The following is a 19981-nucleotide window of genomic DNA, read 5'->3' as shown; positions in this document are numbered from 1 at the left end:
AGTGCCCATGTCAGCAGACCTGGGTCACTGATAAATGTCGGAACCAGAGGTTGAGGGATCTTCGCAGCGTGACGGCTGGAAGGAGATGATCCAGCCGAGGGCTAGCCAGCTGGCCGTTCGACCCCTGGATGCCGACACTCAGCTGAAGGCTTTCCTACTACTTGGTACTCTGTGTAGGTATGCGCTTCCTTCAGAAGATGCTGCTGGAGACAACCTAAAGTCTGAGGCTTTGAGTTCTGACCTTCCGGCCCTAGAAGTGCAGTTTTAAATAAATAAGCAATCCTATTTGAACTCCCAAGGACCACTTTCTCATAGGAAGCCTTTTACTCTTCACCATGTGCCTGTGTAGAAATTTAGAAATAAAGTCATACCTCTACGTTGGCTTTAGGTTGAATCTTCAGGTTGCATCCTGTGGCGACCTGGAAGTAACGACACGGGTTACTTCCGGGTTTTGCCGCTCGTGCATATACAGATGCTCAGAATGATGGCATGCGCAGGCACGGCGAATCGCGACCCGCGCAGACATGGGTTGCGTTCTGCTCATGATGCGAACGGGGCTCCGGAACGGATCCTGTTTGCATCCAAAGGCACCACTGTACATATGACGTTCCAGAGGGAATTGATTTATTTTACCATGCCACCGACCAAAGCAGCAGCAAGATTACATGTATTTACCTGGGAGTAAATTCCACTGAACTGAGTGGGGTTTCCTTCTGATGAGAGGTGCATAGGATTGCAGTGCAAATACCTTTGCTGAACTGTGTTTAATGTTCTGGCTCGCAAAGTGCACTGTTTACGATCTGATCCATTCCTCTTGATTCTGTCGGCAAGCTTTAAACCATTAATTAGACCAATGAATGTTTTGGTAGCATGTAAAATATTAAATGTGAGGGATAAGGTGTTTCATCTGATGAAATCTGAGATTGCTTCTTAGCAGCAAAAAGATGCTTTTATCTAACTCCTGGCTACTTTTAGACAAGAGCTTAGATGTCCTCTTGTGGTTTCACTCGTGTTCCCACCTTCTTACACTGGGTACCTGTGGGATCATTAGTTTAAGTGTGCAAAACAACCATCCAGCAGCAGGGGCTGTGCAGAGCCAACACCATCTGCAGCCCAGCTCTCATGGCAGCAGCAGGTGTTGGGGCCAGAATGAAGAAACTAAGAACATTTGCTTCTTATCTGCTTTGGGCAACTTATTTCTGCTTCCTTCTTGAGAAATCTGTTTGAGGGCATAATGGGGCTTCCCCAACATACCAGTGGAGATGTTCAAAGCATACTAATGATTGTGCAACTTTTTTGATTTATTTAAAGTGTCTGTGCACAGGTTTTTAAATTGTAAAAATCTGCAATCAATCTTAACAAATCCACGAGAAATCTTGGAGCCCGCTCTCACTTCTACCCAGTGTGACTCTGCACGCAGTGTGATTGCTGGTACATTTTCAGAAGAAAGGGAAAGACCCGAGGCAGTCTGTATCTCTTCAAAATTTCTTTTTAAGATTAATTCCAAGCCTGTTAGCGCAACAGACTCATCTCTGCACCTGAAGAGCATCTCCCCGACTTACACATGCTAATCTAGCTGCATGATGCTAGCTGTACCACGCTGGGCTTCAAATCTGCAAAGCTGTCTGTAAGAGTATTAGGATAATTCCTGTATTGCTCTGTCCAGATCATCGACTGTTCCCTGAAGTCTTTGCAGGCTGGGTTGGACATTCTCCTCCATCCATTCTTCTGCAGCAGATATAAAGAATGTCTTTTCCATTGCTGTTTGGAGCTCCTGCGTCACAGTAGTCCACTTTGTCAAAAGTCTAAAAAGAAATCGGCAGCAGAATTTAATATATTGCCATGTGATGTAGACCTAACTAAACCAAATATCAGGTTGATTCTTAAGAGATGTTAAAAGTTACTGAAGGGTACATTTAAAACTTCTACATCCTGTGGGAAGAGGGAGCCTTTCACAATACTGCAGAGAGCTAGTGGGTAAAATCCAGTAAGAAAACTACTTGAATACGTACGTACGTGTGTGTGTGTGTGTGTGTGTGTATTTGAGACACGTATAATAAGATCCTACTATTGCCCATAGTTGCTGTATTTAATTTTTCTTTTTTTTTGCAAATACAAAAATCTACAGCCAAATTAGCCAAAGTCACCAGCAGCTAAAACCATAGCACCTTTTGTGATCATAAAATCAGGTTAATTTTATGGTCTACATGCAACACACCAGCCGTAGATAGATTAGTTCACAGCAGTTCAGCCAATGGCTGGAGTGGCAGGAAAACAATAAGGTTTTAGATCTATTTCCTTGCTTTGGTGCTGTTGGTGTTCTAATAAAGTAATGATTGAATATTTGACCGTTTGTGAATTTGAGTGAGCGAGGTACTTAAATGCACTGTCCAAAACGGCATCCTCAACATAGAAATTTCTGACACCAATGGTTGAGAATAAGATCATGAACTTTTAATCTGCCTGTCCCAAGATAATCTTCAAAACACAAACTTTGCAAGGAATCAGAGATTTTTGTTACCTTAGTGCATCTGGCTGAAAGTGATGAATCATTATGGGATGGATCTTCTTCCTCTTTCTGTGGTAGGGGCTGAACCAGCCTGTGACATACCTAAAAGTGATAAGCCATAAATAGATGTGGGAGGGCGAGTATGGGTTTGTTTTCATTTTTATTACGTATCTTGTGTTCTCGTTTTGTATTTTTTTATGTTGTGAACTGCCCTGTGATATTCAGATGAAGGGCAGTATACAAATTTAATAAATAATAATACAAAAATAATTAAAGAACATGTGGGCGTGAATGGAACTGAAAAGCTACAGGGCAGACTGAGATATCACATACTGTAGATCCAACTGTAAGATTTAACATAAGAGTAGTATACTCTTTAACATCATGTAAGCATCTAGTAACAAGTGCGGTTAGGATGGTTAAAATGATATGGTAGAATTCCCCCCCTCCCAGTTCTTGCTTATGCAAGGAAAAATAACTTTTAAGTTAATACACAGTAAAAAGATAAAACATTTTATGTGGCAATAAGATCGATTATAGCTCTACATGATGGAGTGTCAGCTCCTCCTCTTTGTTCCTCACCTGTTGTTTTCCAGAAGTTCATCCACTGAGGACTTGAGGTAGAATGTAATTTGGGTCACCAGCGAGAGAATTTCACTTCCAGGGAAAGTCCCTGAGATGTCACTGTTCAAGAAGAGAATTGGGCAAGAGTGAACTTTGTCCCTAACCCATTGGGCCTGAAAGCAAAAGGGGCTTGCACATTCCCCACTCCCCATAATATTGCTTCCAGAAATGCTGCTGCAATCTAGAAGTTGGGGCTATTACCTCATATAAGTGTCTATTTCCAAACTGGAGATCCCCAGGGATTTTTCTACATCTTCTTTCACCTTTTCTGAATAGCCACCTTGGGAGGACCAAAGAGAGAAGAATTTGCTGCTTTTGTTTTAAGTGTAAAACCTTAAACGGGACACAAAACTGGCCTAGTGATGTGTGTGTGTGTTCCTGCATGTATAAAACCCACCGCTATTAAAGGATGAAATTATGACCCTAGGTCACCCAAGTTTAAAAAACACAGTGCGATTCCTAGCGGTCTTAGAAGGATTTGTGTCATGAAGGGTGGGATGGAAATCATTGTAATAGGTTTCATAAGTTAATGATGGCTCAGAACCCAGCCAGCTATTTAGAATGGAGAAAAGGCAGCCTAGTTTTATATAGATAGGTGGGTTCTGATTTAGGGTGTGATCCTGAGCATACTTTTTTTGAAATCAAGTTGCAATAAAGCTGATGGAACTGGGGGACACAAAGCTTCCGCCCAGCATCGCACCTTCTGAAGCTTTTCCTTTGGCCTGTACTATTCAATGTTGCCACCTTGTGGCAACTCACTCATAGCCTGGTGCTTGTGACTCAAAAAGGTTTCTCAGAGGAAACTTCTGACAAGTTAGTCTGCAAGCCTGACATTTCCCACCTCTGCCTTAGGTGAACCAGCCATGTTTTATGGAATCTCTAATAGACAGAGAGATTACAGCTTGCAGAGGCGGGTGGGTGGGTAGGGAATGGACACAAGTATAAAGAACTGTTTTAACTATTTAATACTGTTATGTAGGGGCATTAGTCACGAAGTATGCTTGACTGGTCTTAGCAACTATTATTATCTAGAAACCAGTATTGATATCAGATGTGAAAGGCTGAAGGTCATGAAGAGTCCTGGACTCCTTCAGGGCAAATCACTTTGGCCACTGAAAAAAGAATACCTCACAGCTTCTTGTTAATCACGACATGAGACAATGGATGAAGTAAAGGAACTTGGCTATCCATTCTAGAGTATAGCTCTAATATATTCGTGGGCAGTTAGGGGGAATTTAAGTTAAGCAGCTATTCCAAAGGAATGTACAAATTCTGATGCTAATAATCTTGCAGTGTTTTCAGGATCCCGTGCACATGGTTTAGATCTGACTGAGGAGAGAGTAATTCTATACCGTTCTTTAGTGCCTGGAGACATACGGCTAATGATGGGATTCCTACAGGCAGAAGCTCGCACAGAACAGAGAAGTGGTCATACCTAGAGAAGAAAATGCAGAGCGATTCAGTGAGAGGCAATATAAGCAAGGGACTGAAGCAGTGCAGGCATCTGCAGTCGCCCCAGAGACTTTAGGAACTTTATTAAGACCAATCTATGGAGCCCACAGAATGTAAGGAATATAGCTGCATGGAAAACATCAGCAGTTTAAGTAAATGATGCACCTGTATATAAACTGAATTTGAGTCATATGATCTGTTCCTCTTGCAGAACCGTTCATTCTTTTAGGGTGAAATGATGAAATGAAAAAGGAAGTCTGGGACTTTAGTTAATTTGAAGAAGGTGGGGAAGGAGTTGGGGGGGGGGAAACATAGAAAAGAAAATGTAAGGCAGGATCCACAATGGGGTGGGAAGCAGAAACAACAGAAGCCAATGGTGAGAGGAAAAGTTCCTCCACAAGCGGATGAGTCTCCTCCTGTTTCTGAAATTTCTGCATTTTAAAAGTTTCCCCTCAGAATTTATTTGGTCTCAAAAAAAAGTGTGTGCTGTCCAAGTTCAACTCTTGGCTTCAGAATCCTTCTTAAGAGGAGAGATTCTGTAGTGTTCAATGTACCGTATTTTTCGCCCTATAGGACGCACCGTTCCATAAGGCGCACCTAGTTTTTTGGGGGGGAAATAAAGGAAAAAAATTATTTCGCCCCCAGGCGCGGGGCTGGGGCGGGGGAGGCCCAAGCTTCCCCCGACCCCAGCCCCCAAACAGGCAGCTCTCTGCAAGCCGTGGGAGCCCAGCGCTGGCTCCCGCTGCTTGCGGAGAGGTCCGCGAAGCCTGGACGCGCTGATCTCAGCGCGCGCAGGCTTCGGCACGCAGGCAACTCTCCACAAGCAGCGGCAGTGCTCCTGCTGCTTGCGGAGAGGTCCGTGAAGCCTGAAGAGCGAGAGGGGTCAGTGCGCACCGATCCCTCTCGCTCTCCAGGCTTCAGCGAAAGCCTGCATTCGCCCCATAGAATGCACACACATTTCCGCTTCATTTTTGGAGGGGAAAAAGTGTGTCCTATAGGGCAAAAAATACGGTATTCATAATGCTATCACTCTCTTAATCCCCTTGTGTAAAGTTTCATTACCTTTGCCAACCAGTCAGGATGATTCCTTGGATGATACCGGCAGGACTGCTTTCAGCCACTTTCAACCACTGCTCATGGTTTTTAAGGTGGTGTCCAATGAGGGTCAGACACTGGTTGACTCCTGTGGCCCCTTTAAAAGCACTAGCAAACCACAGCTTTGAGAAGTTACACTTCTGGTACTTTTTTATGAGAGTTGCTGGAAGTAAAGGGAGAGACAGGAAAGTCCACAGTTCAATGGCAGTGTATAAACAATCTTCTGCTGATACAGGACTGGGTCCAACTTGTACCAAGTGGAAAGAAGAGACTGGCAGACTCGTGATAAAAAAAAGACAATGTTCCTAAACGCAACTATATTTGCTAGTAAGACTCACATAAGGATAATGTAAGTTTCGTAGGGTCAGCCTCATTAGCTAGAAAAGTTAAAACTACTCACAACCTATTTATTGTGAGGTAATGCTGAACCAGTCTCAGATTTCAATTACATTGGAGAAAGTAATACATGGATAATTGTCCACACATTACTTTATCTGGTGTGCTCATGTTTAAAACAGATAAATCAAATGACCTAAATTAAAAATGATAAAAATGTCCCATGCTATCGTCTCAATGGGAGAATTCTGCTTTGTTATTACCCCCCCCCCCAAAAAAAAAATCCTTCTTTGGGCGCTGAAGAATATCTGCTAGCACTGTCGAAGCTCCTTTGTCTTCAGGATAAGAAATAAGCCAGTGAGGAGGAATGTCAAACATCACTTGGCTGGATGTCAAAATTGTGTCTTCGGAATATGAATAAAAATAGCTTGTGATAAGTACATTCCACATGACCAAACTGGAGTGACTTCATGCCACATCGCTATCATTTTTTCAAAGTACCCATAAGAATGTCCAATCAACACTCCTTACTTCCCCCCCCCCCCCAAGTACCCCAACTTTGGTATGGTCTTGACATTTAAATCAAGATGGCTGCTCCTCAAATAAGAAGACAGGTTCACTCTCATTCCTTGACAATTTACTAAAAGACTCAACATTGCTTATTTCCTGTTTCCAGTGTCTGCTGTTACGTTTTCCTAAATTTTGCCACTAGCCACATTAGCATAGCTGTCAACCTTTCCTTTTTTGCGGGAAATTTCCTTATTCCAGTGCCGTTTCCCACTGCTATCCTGGATTGGTAGATAGCCCGTAGACTGTCCCCGGGACAGGTGAGGCTGCTGATCCCTTATTTTCTAGGCTGCTGATCCCTTATTTTCAACTCTGAAAGTTGACAGCTATGTACATTAGTTATATTCTACCTCCACTGTCAAAGGCCATATGCCTCTGTGTACCAGTTGCTGTGAATCGCAAGTGGGGGGACCGCTTGATTCTGCTCTGGTTCTGCTTGCAGACTTGCCATAGGCATCTGGCTGGCCGCTGTGAGAAGAGGAGTTATTCTATACTTCAGACAATGACTGAACACATTTCCCTTTTTCAAGCAAAATCAAAAGGCAATGCAAACCTTTACTATCCACATCAAGGTCCGGAGAGTAGTCCCAGATCATCAGCTCCGCAAGCTGTGCTATCCCAGACTCTGGAAAGAAACAGAAATATAACTGATTGTATTTCTCAGTTGTATTTGTGTAGAGATATGTATAAAGGAAATTGGTTGGTGATAATTTCAAACAACACCCAAAGACTTAAGAAAAAATATGTATCAAATTCCCAGTCCCTCCTAATGTAGTGGGCCAATGATAAAGCCCAGAACAAGCAGTACACTAATAAGACCTTAAGTGAGGTCCAATCCCACAGTTCATTATTAACCTGGCACATAACTTTCCCTGTGATTCAACACAAAAACTGGAAATATTGGTACATTTATATCTTATTCAGATATATTTAATTAGGCTACGCTAAGCTTCTATTGTAAATTTTCCTGTTCTTCCTTGCCATTTTAAACTGGAGTACTTTAATATGTATATATTTGGAAAATAATTAATTAACATCAACATCAAACAATCTTTCCATTGCTGGTTATAATCATTAACAGGTTTACATCCTATAATTTTAATGCAAAGAAGTTCTATATCTTTTTGAATTTTTCATTTCCCCTGAATAATTAAAGTTCAAACCACAGAAATTTGACCTGGCACGGCTTTTTAAAATTAGTATTTGCACTTAGTTTTTTTAACCTATTAATTTTCTCTGAGGATCTCGATCCCCCAAAATACAGCACAGTTCTGTGTGTACATACTGGATGAGGATATTGCAGCAAGTATATCCTTGCTGAGCACCAAGCCAATGTTATTGAGCTGAAATTTTAGGGGAGCACCCACCTTCTCTTCTTCACTCCCACCGCACAGCCCCAACCTTAAGGGTTGCCAGTATGCACCAAAGTGGTGCCGTAACTCAGTTCTGGTGAGTTTCAGCTGAAGAAAAGCCCTGGTTATAGAGTGTTTTATTTTAAATGCTCAAAGTGCTTCTTTGTGGCATTTAAAAGCATCCGCTCCCCAATAAAGGTGTCTACCTTTCAATACATCTGAAACTAACTCTGAAACCACAATGAATTCTGACCTGCCAGAAATGAATTATGTTGCTCAATTTTTCTGTGAGACTCCCTTTCTGGTGGCAACATACCTCTCAGTGTTTTTTCGCTCATTCCCCTCAGCATGTCATCCCACACAATAGGTTTCACTGTAGGGTAGGCTGAGACTACATGGCTGGCCACGGCTTTCATGTGGGACAGGCACAGTTTTTCTATCGTATTTTCTTCTTCCTGCAGCCACTGTTTGGACTCTTCTCCTTCACCCAGATAATACACCTGGAGACACCAACCAATGCATTCTTCGTTTACTGCTATTCTGATAAGCGCCATTTAACAATTCATTTATTTTTCAGCACCAACAACATACTAGTTACTGGCCTGATTCATGTGTCACATTAAGCTATAGTTTAAAACAAACTATGGTTTGATGTCAACAAGCGGCATGATGGTGTATGCTGTTGTCAAGTTCCCTCTTGGACCTCTCCCATTTCCAGTTCCTACTGTGCCATGGAGGAAGCAAGCAGGAGTCTGACTGGTCATGTTGCCCAAACCTGAGCTTGTGATTTGTTTCCCTCAAAGCACACACACAGAGCCGTGGTTACCACTTGTGGTTTGTTTGGAGAGAAACAAACCATGGCCCTTGGTGTGGACGTCACGACAAGCCAGACTCTGGCTTGTTTCATGGTGGCACCGTAAAATAAAGAGCAGAGCACTGTATATTGAGTACTGCACAACAATATGAACCACCACACTGCTTGTTTGTTTTGATCTATGGCTTAATATGAAGTAGAAATACAGGCAGTTCTCTCACAAGGATATTCCTGCTCCAATGATGGCTATCACAGACTTTGGGCTGGAGCACACAAAGCAGTTACTAAAGTTATGCCAATGAAAACAGGTTTTTCCTTGACAGCGGATCACTGCCCACTCCATACTATTTAGAAGCACTTACTGTGCATTCAGCCATCCCTGCTGAAAGTCTTCATGCCTGCTAGGCAAGTGGAATGAGGGCTATGTGTTTCAAAGCACTGGGTGGGGATCAATCACCCCAGGGGAGCCATTTTGAGTTGTATTCCCATAGCGATTGTATGCTTTTTCTCCATACAACAGAAAGGAAAGGGGGGGGATACAGCTGAGAGAAATTAATGGGTGGTGTTTGAGAGTCAAGAGGCAGAGAAGGAAAGAGCACAGTAAACTCCCCCTCTGCCTACAATTTCCCAGCTAGCCTTTTTATAAACATTTCTTGGGAGCTAAAACAGGCATACAGGAGCAATAGCGCTCCTGTTGACTTTTACAAGCTGGTTTGGTGCACAGCAGTAACTTAAATAACTCTTTGGGATGCTGACCTTGCAACCTGTGGCAAGATTATAATGCACTCCTATGCCCAAGATACAGCTTTTGGCTTGCCACTGCAAACACCACCTTTTCAGCATCTACAGTGATGTAACAAAAATGGCACATATGTATGATTAGGTGGCTATCTCCTATGTGATAAGCACAAACACAAACCCAAGATAATTCACGAGTGGACATTCATTTCAGCAAGTCCACCACATCTACCACAGATTTCAATAGGCCCTAATAAAATGCAGTATAAAAGGACCAGCCAAATTCTCCCAACCTGATTTATTCCACTGCATGATTTATTCCAAATTATAATGTGTTGTTTCTAACAAAACACCTGACAATATAAAACAACTGCCCAAAGCTAGGAAGTACAAATGAGCTAAAATCAGATCATGAATCCAAAGATTCACTCATTGCTCTGTACTCTAGTCAGCCAAATTCTCTTTTCCTTTCAGTGGCCCAGTGATGGCTGAAGAATGCATAGGGGAGCCCTTGTAAGACACCTGTGTTTATTTCCCTATCATTAATACATCAGGAAGCAGTCACACAAGTAGAAAGGTTTTCTTTTAACTATAGTAATTACTAATAAAAATGTTCAGTATGCAGAGCTATAAAGGCCTGATACATTAAAAACTCATAGTAAGGATTTAAACACACACACACACACACACACACACTTAAGAACCAAAGAATTTCAACCTCTGTGCATCTGAATAAGCCAGTGTGGATCATGCGATGATGATGTTTATCTCGTGATTAAGAGAATTTGACAGCCAAGCATGCCCAGGGTCAAGGAAGACATCATGACTGCATTGGAAATGATTCCAGCCCCAGGTCCCATACTATACCTCATCACAGCCAATGTGAAACCATCGAAGATCATCATGCAGTGCTACCACTTGTTCTATCATTGTGCTGACCAGCTTCAGGGATTCCTCTCTATGGGGATTCACAGTGTTGGGGAACATTGCCATTTCCCGTAGGTGACAGAATTCTTTGTGTTTCAGGACAAACTGCAGGAGAAGCAAGACGTAATGGGTGTGGTCACTAAACTGAAGCAAAAAGGGTGACCAAAGACATAAGCAAAGGACTTCTGCAAGTGTTTACAGATGCCCCAGCTGAATAAGCTACGGCCAAGTAGGGTGCATTATAAAAGCCCTTTACTGTACCATCCCACGACCTGAAGACAGATTGTGTCCCACAACTCTGCTCCACTACATTGGTTGCTATTGCACTACAGACAGCAAAACAAACAGCTCCCCCCTTACCCAAAGCAACCCCCTCAAATTCAAGTGTGTGTGACATTTGACATCCTGGCATTTACCTCCATATGTCCAAAGGTCTGGACCAGAGGGACAACCTCTAGCTCATGTAACTTTGCCAGCTTTAAAATCTCTTTAATCTCAGAGGAACTAGAAAACAATAAAAAAACAACTTTGTTATCAATGCTATATTTCAACATGTTAAAAATTTCACTATTTATACACACAGGCAACTCCCTGTTTGTGCGAGGGTTGCGTTCTGGGTCATTATGCACATAAGCCCATTCTGCCCTGTTCCATGGCAAAAAATGACACGTGTGTCAGAGGCTGCACATCAATCTGCTGTGTGCAAAATGGTCGCCACCTACACAAACACACACATCTAGGATGTGCACAAACCGCAAGATCCAGTTAAGATCCCAATTTGGAACACAGCCCAACTTGGTCCAACTGACTGATGAGGTTTAGCATATTGAAATCTGCTTTATTATCCCCACCCCAAAATTGGGAAATTTAAAAAATCGCTATGTATCCTCGCCCCCTGCTTGAGGGAGGTATGGGTGAAATTTACAGGCACAGTAGCAGACCCAGCGCAGGTTAAACATTCCAAATTACAGGCAAATATGTTCATGGGTTTATGTGCAGGGCAGTTTTTATTCTGGCCAGCCAACTGCAATTAGAAAACCTTACTATCTACCTTACCTGTATGCATCATTTGCTTGAAGTGGTTTCAGTTCCCCATCATAGGGGAACATATCCTCATATTCAAGGAGAATGCCATTTGCACCCAGGGCATGGAACAATGGGAAGATCTGTTGGTTGCACAAAACATGTGAAATATCCAGCTAGTGTGGAATTTAGTTTTGTAAAACATTAAGACATCTTAGGGAATGCTTATATTGTTATTTCCTGCTCTCGTGCGTGAGAGATAGCCCTGCTCCAAGTGTACTCCACTGCTCCAATCCCTTTTTCTTTCCTGTTATGTCTTTTAGATTACAGGCCTGAGGGCAGGGACTGCTTTGTAAGCCATTCTTGGAATCTTTTTTTGGGGGGGCTGGGGTAAAAATGCTTCAATAAATGCAATCTTTTTGCCGTATCTGAAACACTAGAATCTGTATGACATAGAATAAAGCCCTTTCTTTGTAGGCCTCCTTAGGGTAGTCCACTAAAGCCTGTTACTGCTCATCCTTAAATATTTATTTTTAATTCTTTTTTTAATTATGCAGTAAGACACCTTAGTTTTCACAGCAGGCATTATCAGGAAGTGGCAGTTATAAATACCCCTGCTTTAGGGGGTGAAGCAATTGAATCTTTTCCTGTTGGAGAACAAGACGGAAATACAATTAAACCTACAACTCAGACTACATGGCACAAGGCAGTGGAAAAATTAAACTCACTGGATGCAACTAACTTCAACCAAATCAACATCAGAAGAGATTCAACTCTCTGATTTACATAGACCAACATTGTGTTACCTCTGCCAGGTATGAGACCCTTGGTGGGGCTCCCTTGAGATCTAAGTGCACCAGGCGCAGTTCAAATGGAGAAGAAACCATCACTCTGTTTTCTTCCATGTTCCAGATGTGAGTAGCTTATACCTGGAAAAGAAGGAAAATTGTGAAGATACTCATTTACTCACATAACCGAACAAGAATATAAAAAAATGGAAACCTCCCATGGAATAATTGGAATCAAGATGAAAATCTGGTTCCTTATAAATTGCATATTCTTTATTTTCATATAGTCAATAATCACTACTGTGATATACATACAGTTATTCATTACATGTATACTGCACCTTTCGTCCAATGAGTTCAAGGCAGTGCACATGGCTTCCGCACCATTTCATCCTTCCCTATTCACTCTAAGGGATGTAGTTCATTTCCATGAAAGAGAGGTGCATATGTACTTTCTCTTACCTCAGCCTTTCTGAGTGATCCCTACATGTCAAAATAATCTAAGCTGCAAACTGACATTTAAGGAAGGAAGGAAGGTCCCATAGCTTTTCACTGTACCACACATCATCATCATCATCATCACAATAATAATAAATTATTTATACCCTGCCCATCTGGCTGGGTTTACCCAGCCATTCTGGTCAGCTTCCAACAAAAGATTAAAAATACATGTAAACATCAGTCATTAAAAACTTCCCTAAACAGGGCTGCCTTCAGATGTCTTCTAACCATTAGATAGTTGTTTATTTCTTTGACATCTGATGGGAGGGCGCCACTACCGAGTGGTGGGTGCCACTACCGAGAAGGCCCTTGGTGCTAGATCTCAGTGTCTGGGTAGAACGATGGGGGTGGAGACGCTCCTTCACACACACACACACACTCTTCAGCATTGTCTCTACTGACTATCAGTGATCCTTCAAAATTTCAGAGGGTTTGTCCCTACCTGGAGATGCCAGAAACTGAACCTGGGGCTTTCTGCATGCAAAGCATCTACATTAGCACTAAGCTATGGGTCATCCTCAAAAGAAGAAATATTTAAAACAATGCACAGGCAACAAGAAGGGCACCAATAAATCCAAGTCCATGTATGATGATGCAGGTAGATACTGTGTTTAAATGTACCCTTAACTTAACCATCCATCTATGAAACTGCTAATTTTGACTGCAGGATGACAAGCGAGCATTCATTCAAGATGCAGGGGCCAAGACAGTGTGGCATCTGCCCGTTCCGTTTGGGGGTCAATTTCAGCACATGGGACTGAAAAGACCCCTTGCCCCACCACCCATCAATTTACTGGATAAACACCCTGGCAGCAAAACAAGTTTCCACCTAAAACGCCAAACCCTCCCAGCTGCCACACACGTGACCCTTCCCCCTCTCCTTCCCAGACGTGGCCCAGTAGCCACGGGACACGTCATGGGAAACGGCAACCACAGCAATAGTCGCTGCTTCTGGGGCAGGTGACGGATTTAGGTTTGATGAGGCCCTAAGCTACTGAAGGTAATGGGGCCCTTTATATGTCCAGCTGTCCTTTGTCAACAACAAATTGTCGCTGGTTTTTGTGCTGAATATATGCTATATGGTAATTGATGGACCTAATAAGTATCTAAAGCCATTTGCACATGCAGAATGTAGGCACCCTATACACAGAAATGAGCAAACCAGTGATATTTTAGGGAGCAGGTAAGGCCCATTACTTACATCATAGGAGCCTACACAACACAAAACACTGCTGCTGTGTATAGGTTTTATTTTATTTTTTATCCTATTTTGGAAATTTACATCCAGTTCTTTTTTCTTTAATTTTTTTGGGGTGCCCCCAAGAGAGTGGGGCCCTAAGCTATAGCTTGTTTAGCTTATACGTAAATCCTGCCGCAGGTCGCTCAGGCCCCACCATCCTTCGGCTCGGGTTCCCTCGCCTCCCCCGGGGAGCTGCCCCTCTTGGCCGCGCGCGCCAGCCCACCTTCTTCCACAACAACAACAACAACTCCGCTCCTTCTCACCTCCGCTCCTTCGCGCTCCATTCCGCCTGCAGCCTCGATTAAGCTTCCCTGCCCTTCCGCGCTGCTCTCTCTTTCCGCCATCGGCTGCTCCTGCCTGCACATTCTTCCCTCTGTAGCTTCCGTTCCGGGAAAGGAGGATGCCGATTGGTCGCCACCTTTCCCCCTCTCCTCGGTGTCTCGCTCTCGCACTCTCTCTCCCGCCTTCTGCTCCCGGCTGCTTGGAGTGGAAGCTCTGAGGCTGACACATCCTCGCGCCCCGTGCGCAGCTGCTCAGCTCCCGCGCGATGGCTCCGCAGCGGCGAGCGGGTTCCCGCACTCCGGAGAGCGGCGGGGCTGGCGCAGGGGCTCGGGCGGAGGAGCGCCGTCGTCTCAGCAGGTACCTCCTATTGTCCGGCGAGCGCCGCGTGGCCACGGCCGGAGGGGACCGGGGGTTGCGAGTTGCAAGCGGAGTCAGGAGGGTGCGCGCGTCTTTTGTCCTCTTCTCCCTCCAGGGGCTGCATTCCCGGGAGAGCGCCCTCAAACCTTGCAACCCCCCCCCCATGCTAAACGCTTGGTCCTCATCAATGCTAGCATCCTGCCCGTATATCAATAATCTGATGTGATGGTAGGGAGGCACTTTTTCCAGTTGGTTTGGCTTCGGAGTGTGTGACTGCGATCCTAGCGTGCTAATCTAGGAGCAATCTTCAGATGAATTCAATGGGGCTGCTTTTCAAGTAACCCTGTGTGCATGGGGTTGGGGTGTGTGTTGCGTGTCGGCGCAGGGAAATCCATCCTAAATTGTGGTCTCAGGCCCAGGCTGGGGACAGTAAGCAGGAAATACGGCTTCTACTACTACGCTGTAATCCTGTATGAGCGCCGCAACCCCATAGTCGCCTTTGACTGGACTTAACTGTCCAGGGGTCCTTTACCTTTTTTTTTACCTATGAAACTCGCTGGAGGAAGATCCGTTGAGTTCGGTGGAGCTTGCTTATTCCTTGCTGCGTGGGGTCAGGAATGTTGGCTCCCCCCCCCCCCGCAGTTGATGCCTGAATCTTAGAAGGCGTGGCCTTCAGTTGCCTGCCACATGTGGAAAACACTACAGGGCCATACATTTGTTCATATGTAAAGTTCAATGAGTATAGGGTCTGTGTATAATAATAGAGCAGGAAAAACCAACAAATGTACACACTCACACAAGCCCTTGTAGTGAAATGATACCTTGTACTTGTGATGGGTGAAGATTACAGATGGATACATTGGGGGAAAGTGTGTAACTAGTAGTAGACTGAATGTGAATTTTCTATAGAACTAACCCTCCCCCCCTTTTTGCTGATTGTTAATTATTTTCTTGAGTATTCTTCACATAGTACTTTCCTGGACTTGACACCCCTGTAGCAAGCTTGCTAGCATTGACTCATTGCATTACTTTAGGGTCATTATGTTCCTTTTCTTTAACACACACTCAATTATTGCCTAGTAGCAGCAGTTGCAGTGTTGGCTTTAGACCAAGGGAGAAGCCTGAAGCTCACTGGGTAATTGTGGACCAGTCACAGATGCTCATCCTAATCTGTCTTGCAAGTTGTTGTGAGGAAAGAAGAGAAGACCATGGGTTGCATCTAACTAAGCTCTATTCAGAATAGACCCATTGCGATTACACAAATTAGGCATGTCCATCTATTTCAGTGGATCTGCTCTGAGTATAACTAATATTGGATTCAACCCCATATTCAAGGGGAAGGACGGCACAATAAAGCATTGAGGGTATGCAGCATTTCATATAAAAACACCCTTTCCGTCTCCACTACTGATTATGTTGATTCAGAGAGAACAGTTGGAGCACAGGTGTTCAGAGTCTCTATGGAATTCAGATATTTACAGTATAGTAAAGCATGTCTTATTAATGAAGAGTGAATTGTTCGGGATGAATTTTTCAGCAGCTTCAGGCTGTTTTCCTCACAGCTGAGATTGGATGATGGATTTGGAGCTCCATCTGAACAAGGCTTTTGAGTCAAAGGTATACATTGGTACCTCGGGTTACATACGCTTCAGGTTAAAGACTCCGCTAACCCAGAAATATTACCTCGGGTTAAGAACTTTGCTTCAGGATGAGAACAGAAATCGTGCTCCGGCGGCGCAGCGGCAGCAGGAGGCCCCATTAGCTAAAGTGGTGCTTCAGGTTAAGAACAGTTTCAGGTTAAGAACGGACCTCCGGAACGAATTAAGTACTTAACCCGAGGTACCACTGTACTTTGATAGGCTTGTGCTGGAGTTCACATGTACTTGGCCCATGGCATCTGGTTCTTTCTGTGCCCTTGTGTGTTTAGAACAAGGGTGGGGAGGTGGCAGTGGTCGGGCAGAGGGGGGGTGGAGATCCTAACAGGTAACCGTCCTGTCAATCACCTGATGTCAGGTGACCAACTTTGGCACATGCAATTTGAATTCAAAGTCTGACTGTCAGTTCTTGCAAAGCCTGGTGCATAGCACACCACAAAACATGCCAATCAGCTAATGGATGAAGAGTCAGGTATACAGTGGCTTGCACAGTTCTTTGCACTTGTAGGTATCATTCATCAGCTCTTTTGGCCCAGCTGCATCTTTACTTGCCCTACACCTGACATCATATATGGCATGAGGTATAGGTTAGGTGAGTGTAGCTTGGCTGAAATGACTGCATGGGCCAAGTAGTGAGACATGGCAGGCCTAATAAGGGCCAGAGGTTCTCCACTGCTGTTTTCGAGGGTGAAGATCTGTAAATGGCTGAAATGATGACAAGCCAGTACTCTCCTAGGTAATCTTGTAGTAAGGACCAACTTCTAGAATCATAGAATCATAGAATCCTAGAGTTGGAAGAGACCACAAGGGCCATCGAGTCCAACCCCCTGCCAAGCAGGAAACACCATCAGAGCACTCCTGACATATGGTTGTCAAGCCTCTGCTTAAAGACCTCCAAAGAAGGAGACTCCACCACACTCCTTGGCAGCAAATTCCACTGTCGAACAGCTCTTACTGTCAGGAAGTTCTAAATACTATGAATTCTGAACTCCTTTTGCCTGGCTCTTGATTAATGTGCACAGTCTGTTTAATAGACTGCAGAGGTGACCCACAAAGTAAGATTTTCAGTTTATGTCCTTCATTTATAAAGTACATGTTGCAAATCAGATTTATAGATGCTTGGAATGGAATTTGTCATACTAAATTTTGTATGTCAGTGCAAGAATGTTTGCTTGCAGGATGGAAAGGTGTCCCTCCTCCCCCATCATGCACTGTTCTGGGGTTTCTTCTGATCCTCCATACTGGATTTGTGGGAGGCCATGTCTGTGTGGGGAGAATCCCCATTACACTAGCAAGAGACTTGTGCTGGCTTCTGCTAGACCCTGGGTTAGTCGAATCTAGCTCTCTGTCTACACCCTTAAGTCAGATCACTGGCGTGTTCCTCTTGCTAGTGCCCATTTCACTTGCTCCAATAGCCTTCATTTCTGCAGCTGAGGATTAAGCATGGACTTGGTCCCCAAATAATACCTCTTTATTAAAATGCAACACCGTGGTTGGAGTTGCTGTTCTCTTACAAGGGGATTTTGTTTTGTTTTTTCATTTTCAGTGGTGTGAAAGGCAGTGTCCAGAAAGACTCACGCCGGAAGTGGCTGAAAGTGGCATTCCTCCTGTCATCTGCCATGCTCGGCTACCTCCTGAGTGGCAGCTACTTGCTTGGTGAAGACGGAGTTACCGAAGTACTGGCCCATCAAGGTGAAAGCCTACAATACAAATTCATTGAAGTACCCTGCTCAGAGGACTATGACAGCCACAAACGTTTTGAAGGTATTTGTGCATCATGACTTGTGCTAGTGCAGTGCTGCAGAAGTCTTGCCAAAAAACAGCGAAGTGTAACTCTAAACTGTCACAGGTCTCCTGTCACCTCAGAAGCAATAGCTGTCACAGGCTCTTTGCTGTAATATCACTGTACATCTGCCCCCTTCTACTTGAGCAATGAAGGAAAGACACAATTCTGGATAAATCCTATGCTTTCTTCTCCTGCCTGCATTGATGTCCCCTCAATTGGACTAGATTTTGCCTCTTTTTCTGAGGTTTCTATTGCACATGAGGAGATGGTTAGAGAGATCATAATTAAGAATGTCAAAATCGAACCGACCAGAGGGGAGGCAAACCCTGGATGTAATCCCAAGTGACACATAAGATCTGGCAGTGTTGTTGCGTCAATGAGAAATGGGTGGTCATTGTACTATCAAATTCAACATATTTCTAAGTGGACAGTTGCCATGGAAATCCAAACTGATCACATTTGGTTTCAAAGGGGGAAACATCCGAAAAATGAGGGGCTGGTAAAAAGGCAACTGAAAGGGAAAGTCAGTAGGGTGAAAAAACTGCACAATGCTTCGGTGTTGCTCAAAACCATAGAAATGGATTCTCAGCTAAAATGTATACCACGAGTCAGGAAATCTACTACCGAATCAAAGAGGATTTCTGCATGGTTCATGAATAACCTGTGCTTGAACAGAGATTTCCAAGAAGAGGTTAGGAGTGTTGAGGCAAATACTGAGACGAGATTAAATTCCAGTTTACCAACAAATTAAAAAATTAACAAATTTAGGTGGTTCAAACAGTTCAGGTGGTTCATGAAGGACTGAAATGGGAGATTGCTGGTGTTATAACATAAACTCGACCTTCACAGTTGGCGTCCATACTTGAGGACTGGAAACTGACCAGGCTTTTTTAAAGCGACCAGTGGAAATCCATGAAATTATGGGCTGGTCATCTCTGGGTAAACTGGTGGAAAGCATGGTTAAAGGTACGATTATCAGGCATATAGAATGGTGGGTGCTTTGGGACATGCAAACAGAAATGCTGCTTCACACAGCACATAGAGAGAATTCCGTAGTTTAACTGTCACAAGATGTAGTGCTGGCCACCAACTTGGATGGCTTTAAAAGGGGATGAGACAGATTCATGGAGGATAAGCCTTACCATTGACTACTATATGGCATGCATCTTGGAGGTAGTATGTAGATCAATTGCACCATTCCTTTGAATTGGTGTCCCGGGGGGAATGAAAGCAAGAGCGTGCCCTCATCTTCTGCATATGGGATTCTTAGAGTCATCTGGTTGACCACTGTAGGAAACAGGATGCTGGACTAAGTAGGTTTTCAGTCTGATCCAGCAGGACTCTTCTGTCCTTGCTTTTCATTTCTGCTGCTTTTCTCTGTCCTGTGTTACCAAGTTCCCACTTGAGGGCACTCTTGAGATGCTTTATGATCTATTCTGTATGTATGTATCTTGCTCTTGGAAGTGAGAGCTTTTTGCACTTTTCAGGAAGCTTCTGATTATCGCTCTAGATAAATGTTTTGTGTGCAACTTGGTGATTGCCCAGATCTAATCCAGTATGGTGTTCTCGAGGAGAGGCATGGCAGTTGTAGTTTATATCCTGCCTGTTTCAGAGTTGATCCATTGCTGTAATTGTTGGATCAGTGCTGCTTCCTATCTCTTGCCTGGTGTCACAGTGTAGTCGTGTCTAGTGCAGCTGTTTGATGAGATTACCACACTGGTGCAAGCTAGTTAGCACACTATTTTGAGATTATTCATTGATTTTGACATGATTAAAATCCAAATCAAGGTGGCTTAGAAATTAAAAACACAAGTCACCATGAAATTTTAAATGAACCTCTCAATAAAATAAAAGATACACGGAGAAGTAAAAACAGCACCATATGGACCATACCATCATTTTATTTGGCTAGAAAATGCCTGCTGGAATCATAGA

General features: G+C 43.7%; 2 protein-coding genes across 3 annotated transcripts in view; one reads left to right on the top strand and one right to left on the bottom strand.

Annotated features, from left to right (window-relative positions):
• Positions 1 to 1280: 1280 nt before the first annotated feature.
• HEXD (hexosaminidase D) lies at positions 1281 to 12385 on the bottom strand. The gene is made up of 12 exons (XM_081903537.1): positions 12244 to 12385; positions 11471 to 11580; positions 10831 to 10918; positions 10355 to 10519; positions 8252 to 8435; positions 7137 to 7208; positions 5648 to 5843; positions 4486 to 4568; positions 3335 to 3413; positions 3092 to 3193; positions 2522 to 2611; positions 1281 to 1805 (listed from the first exon to the last, which is right to left on the bottom strand). The coding sequence occupies exons 1-12, from the start codon at positions 12340 to 12342 to the stop codon at positions 1637 to 1639; spliced, it is 1437 nt and encodes a 478-aa protein (XP_081759663.1). The 5' UTR covers positions 12343 to 12385; the 3' UTR covers positions 1281 to 1636.
• Positions 12386 to 13610: 1225 nt separating this feature from the next.
• The window catches only part of OGFOD3 (2-oxoglutarate and iron dependent oxygenase domain containing 3), a 38305-nt gene continuing 31934 nt past the window's right edge, over positions 13611 to 19981 (top strand). Inside the window, exons 1-2 of one of the 2 annotated variants that reach the window (XM_081898046.1) lie at positions 13611 to 13726; positions 17807 to 18024. In XM_081898046.1, coding sequence (XP_081754172.1) covers positions 17880 to 18024 — 145 coding nt within the window. In that variant the 5' untranslated portion in view covers positions 13611 to 13726; positions 17807 to 17879. Of the gene's footprint in view, positions 13727 to 14419; positions 14606 to 17806; positions 18025 to 19981 lie in introns of those variants that run through there. The other variant, XM_081898045.1, reaches the window with a different exon arrangement.

The sequence above is a fragment of the Podarcis melisellensis genome (assembly GCF_964234715.1).
Source record: "Podarcis melisellensis genome assembly, chromosome: 2".
Taxonomy (NCBI): Eukaryota; Metazoa; Chordata; class Lepidosauria; order Squamata; family Lacertidae; genus Podarcis; species Podarcis melisellensis.
Note: the sequence above shows the minus strand (reverse complement) of the source record. Positions and strands in the feature narration are given on the sequence as shown.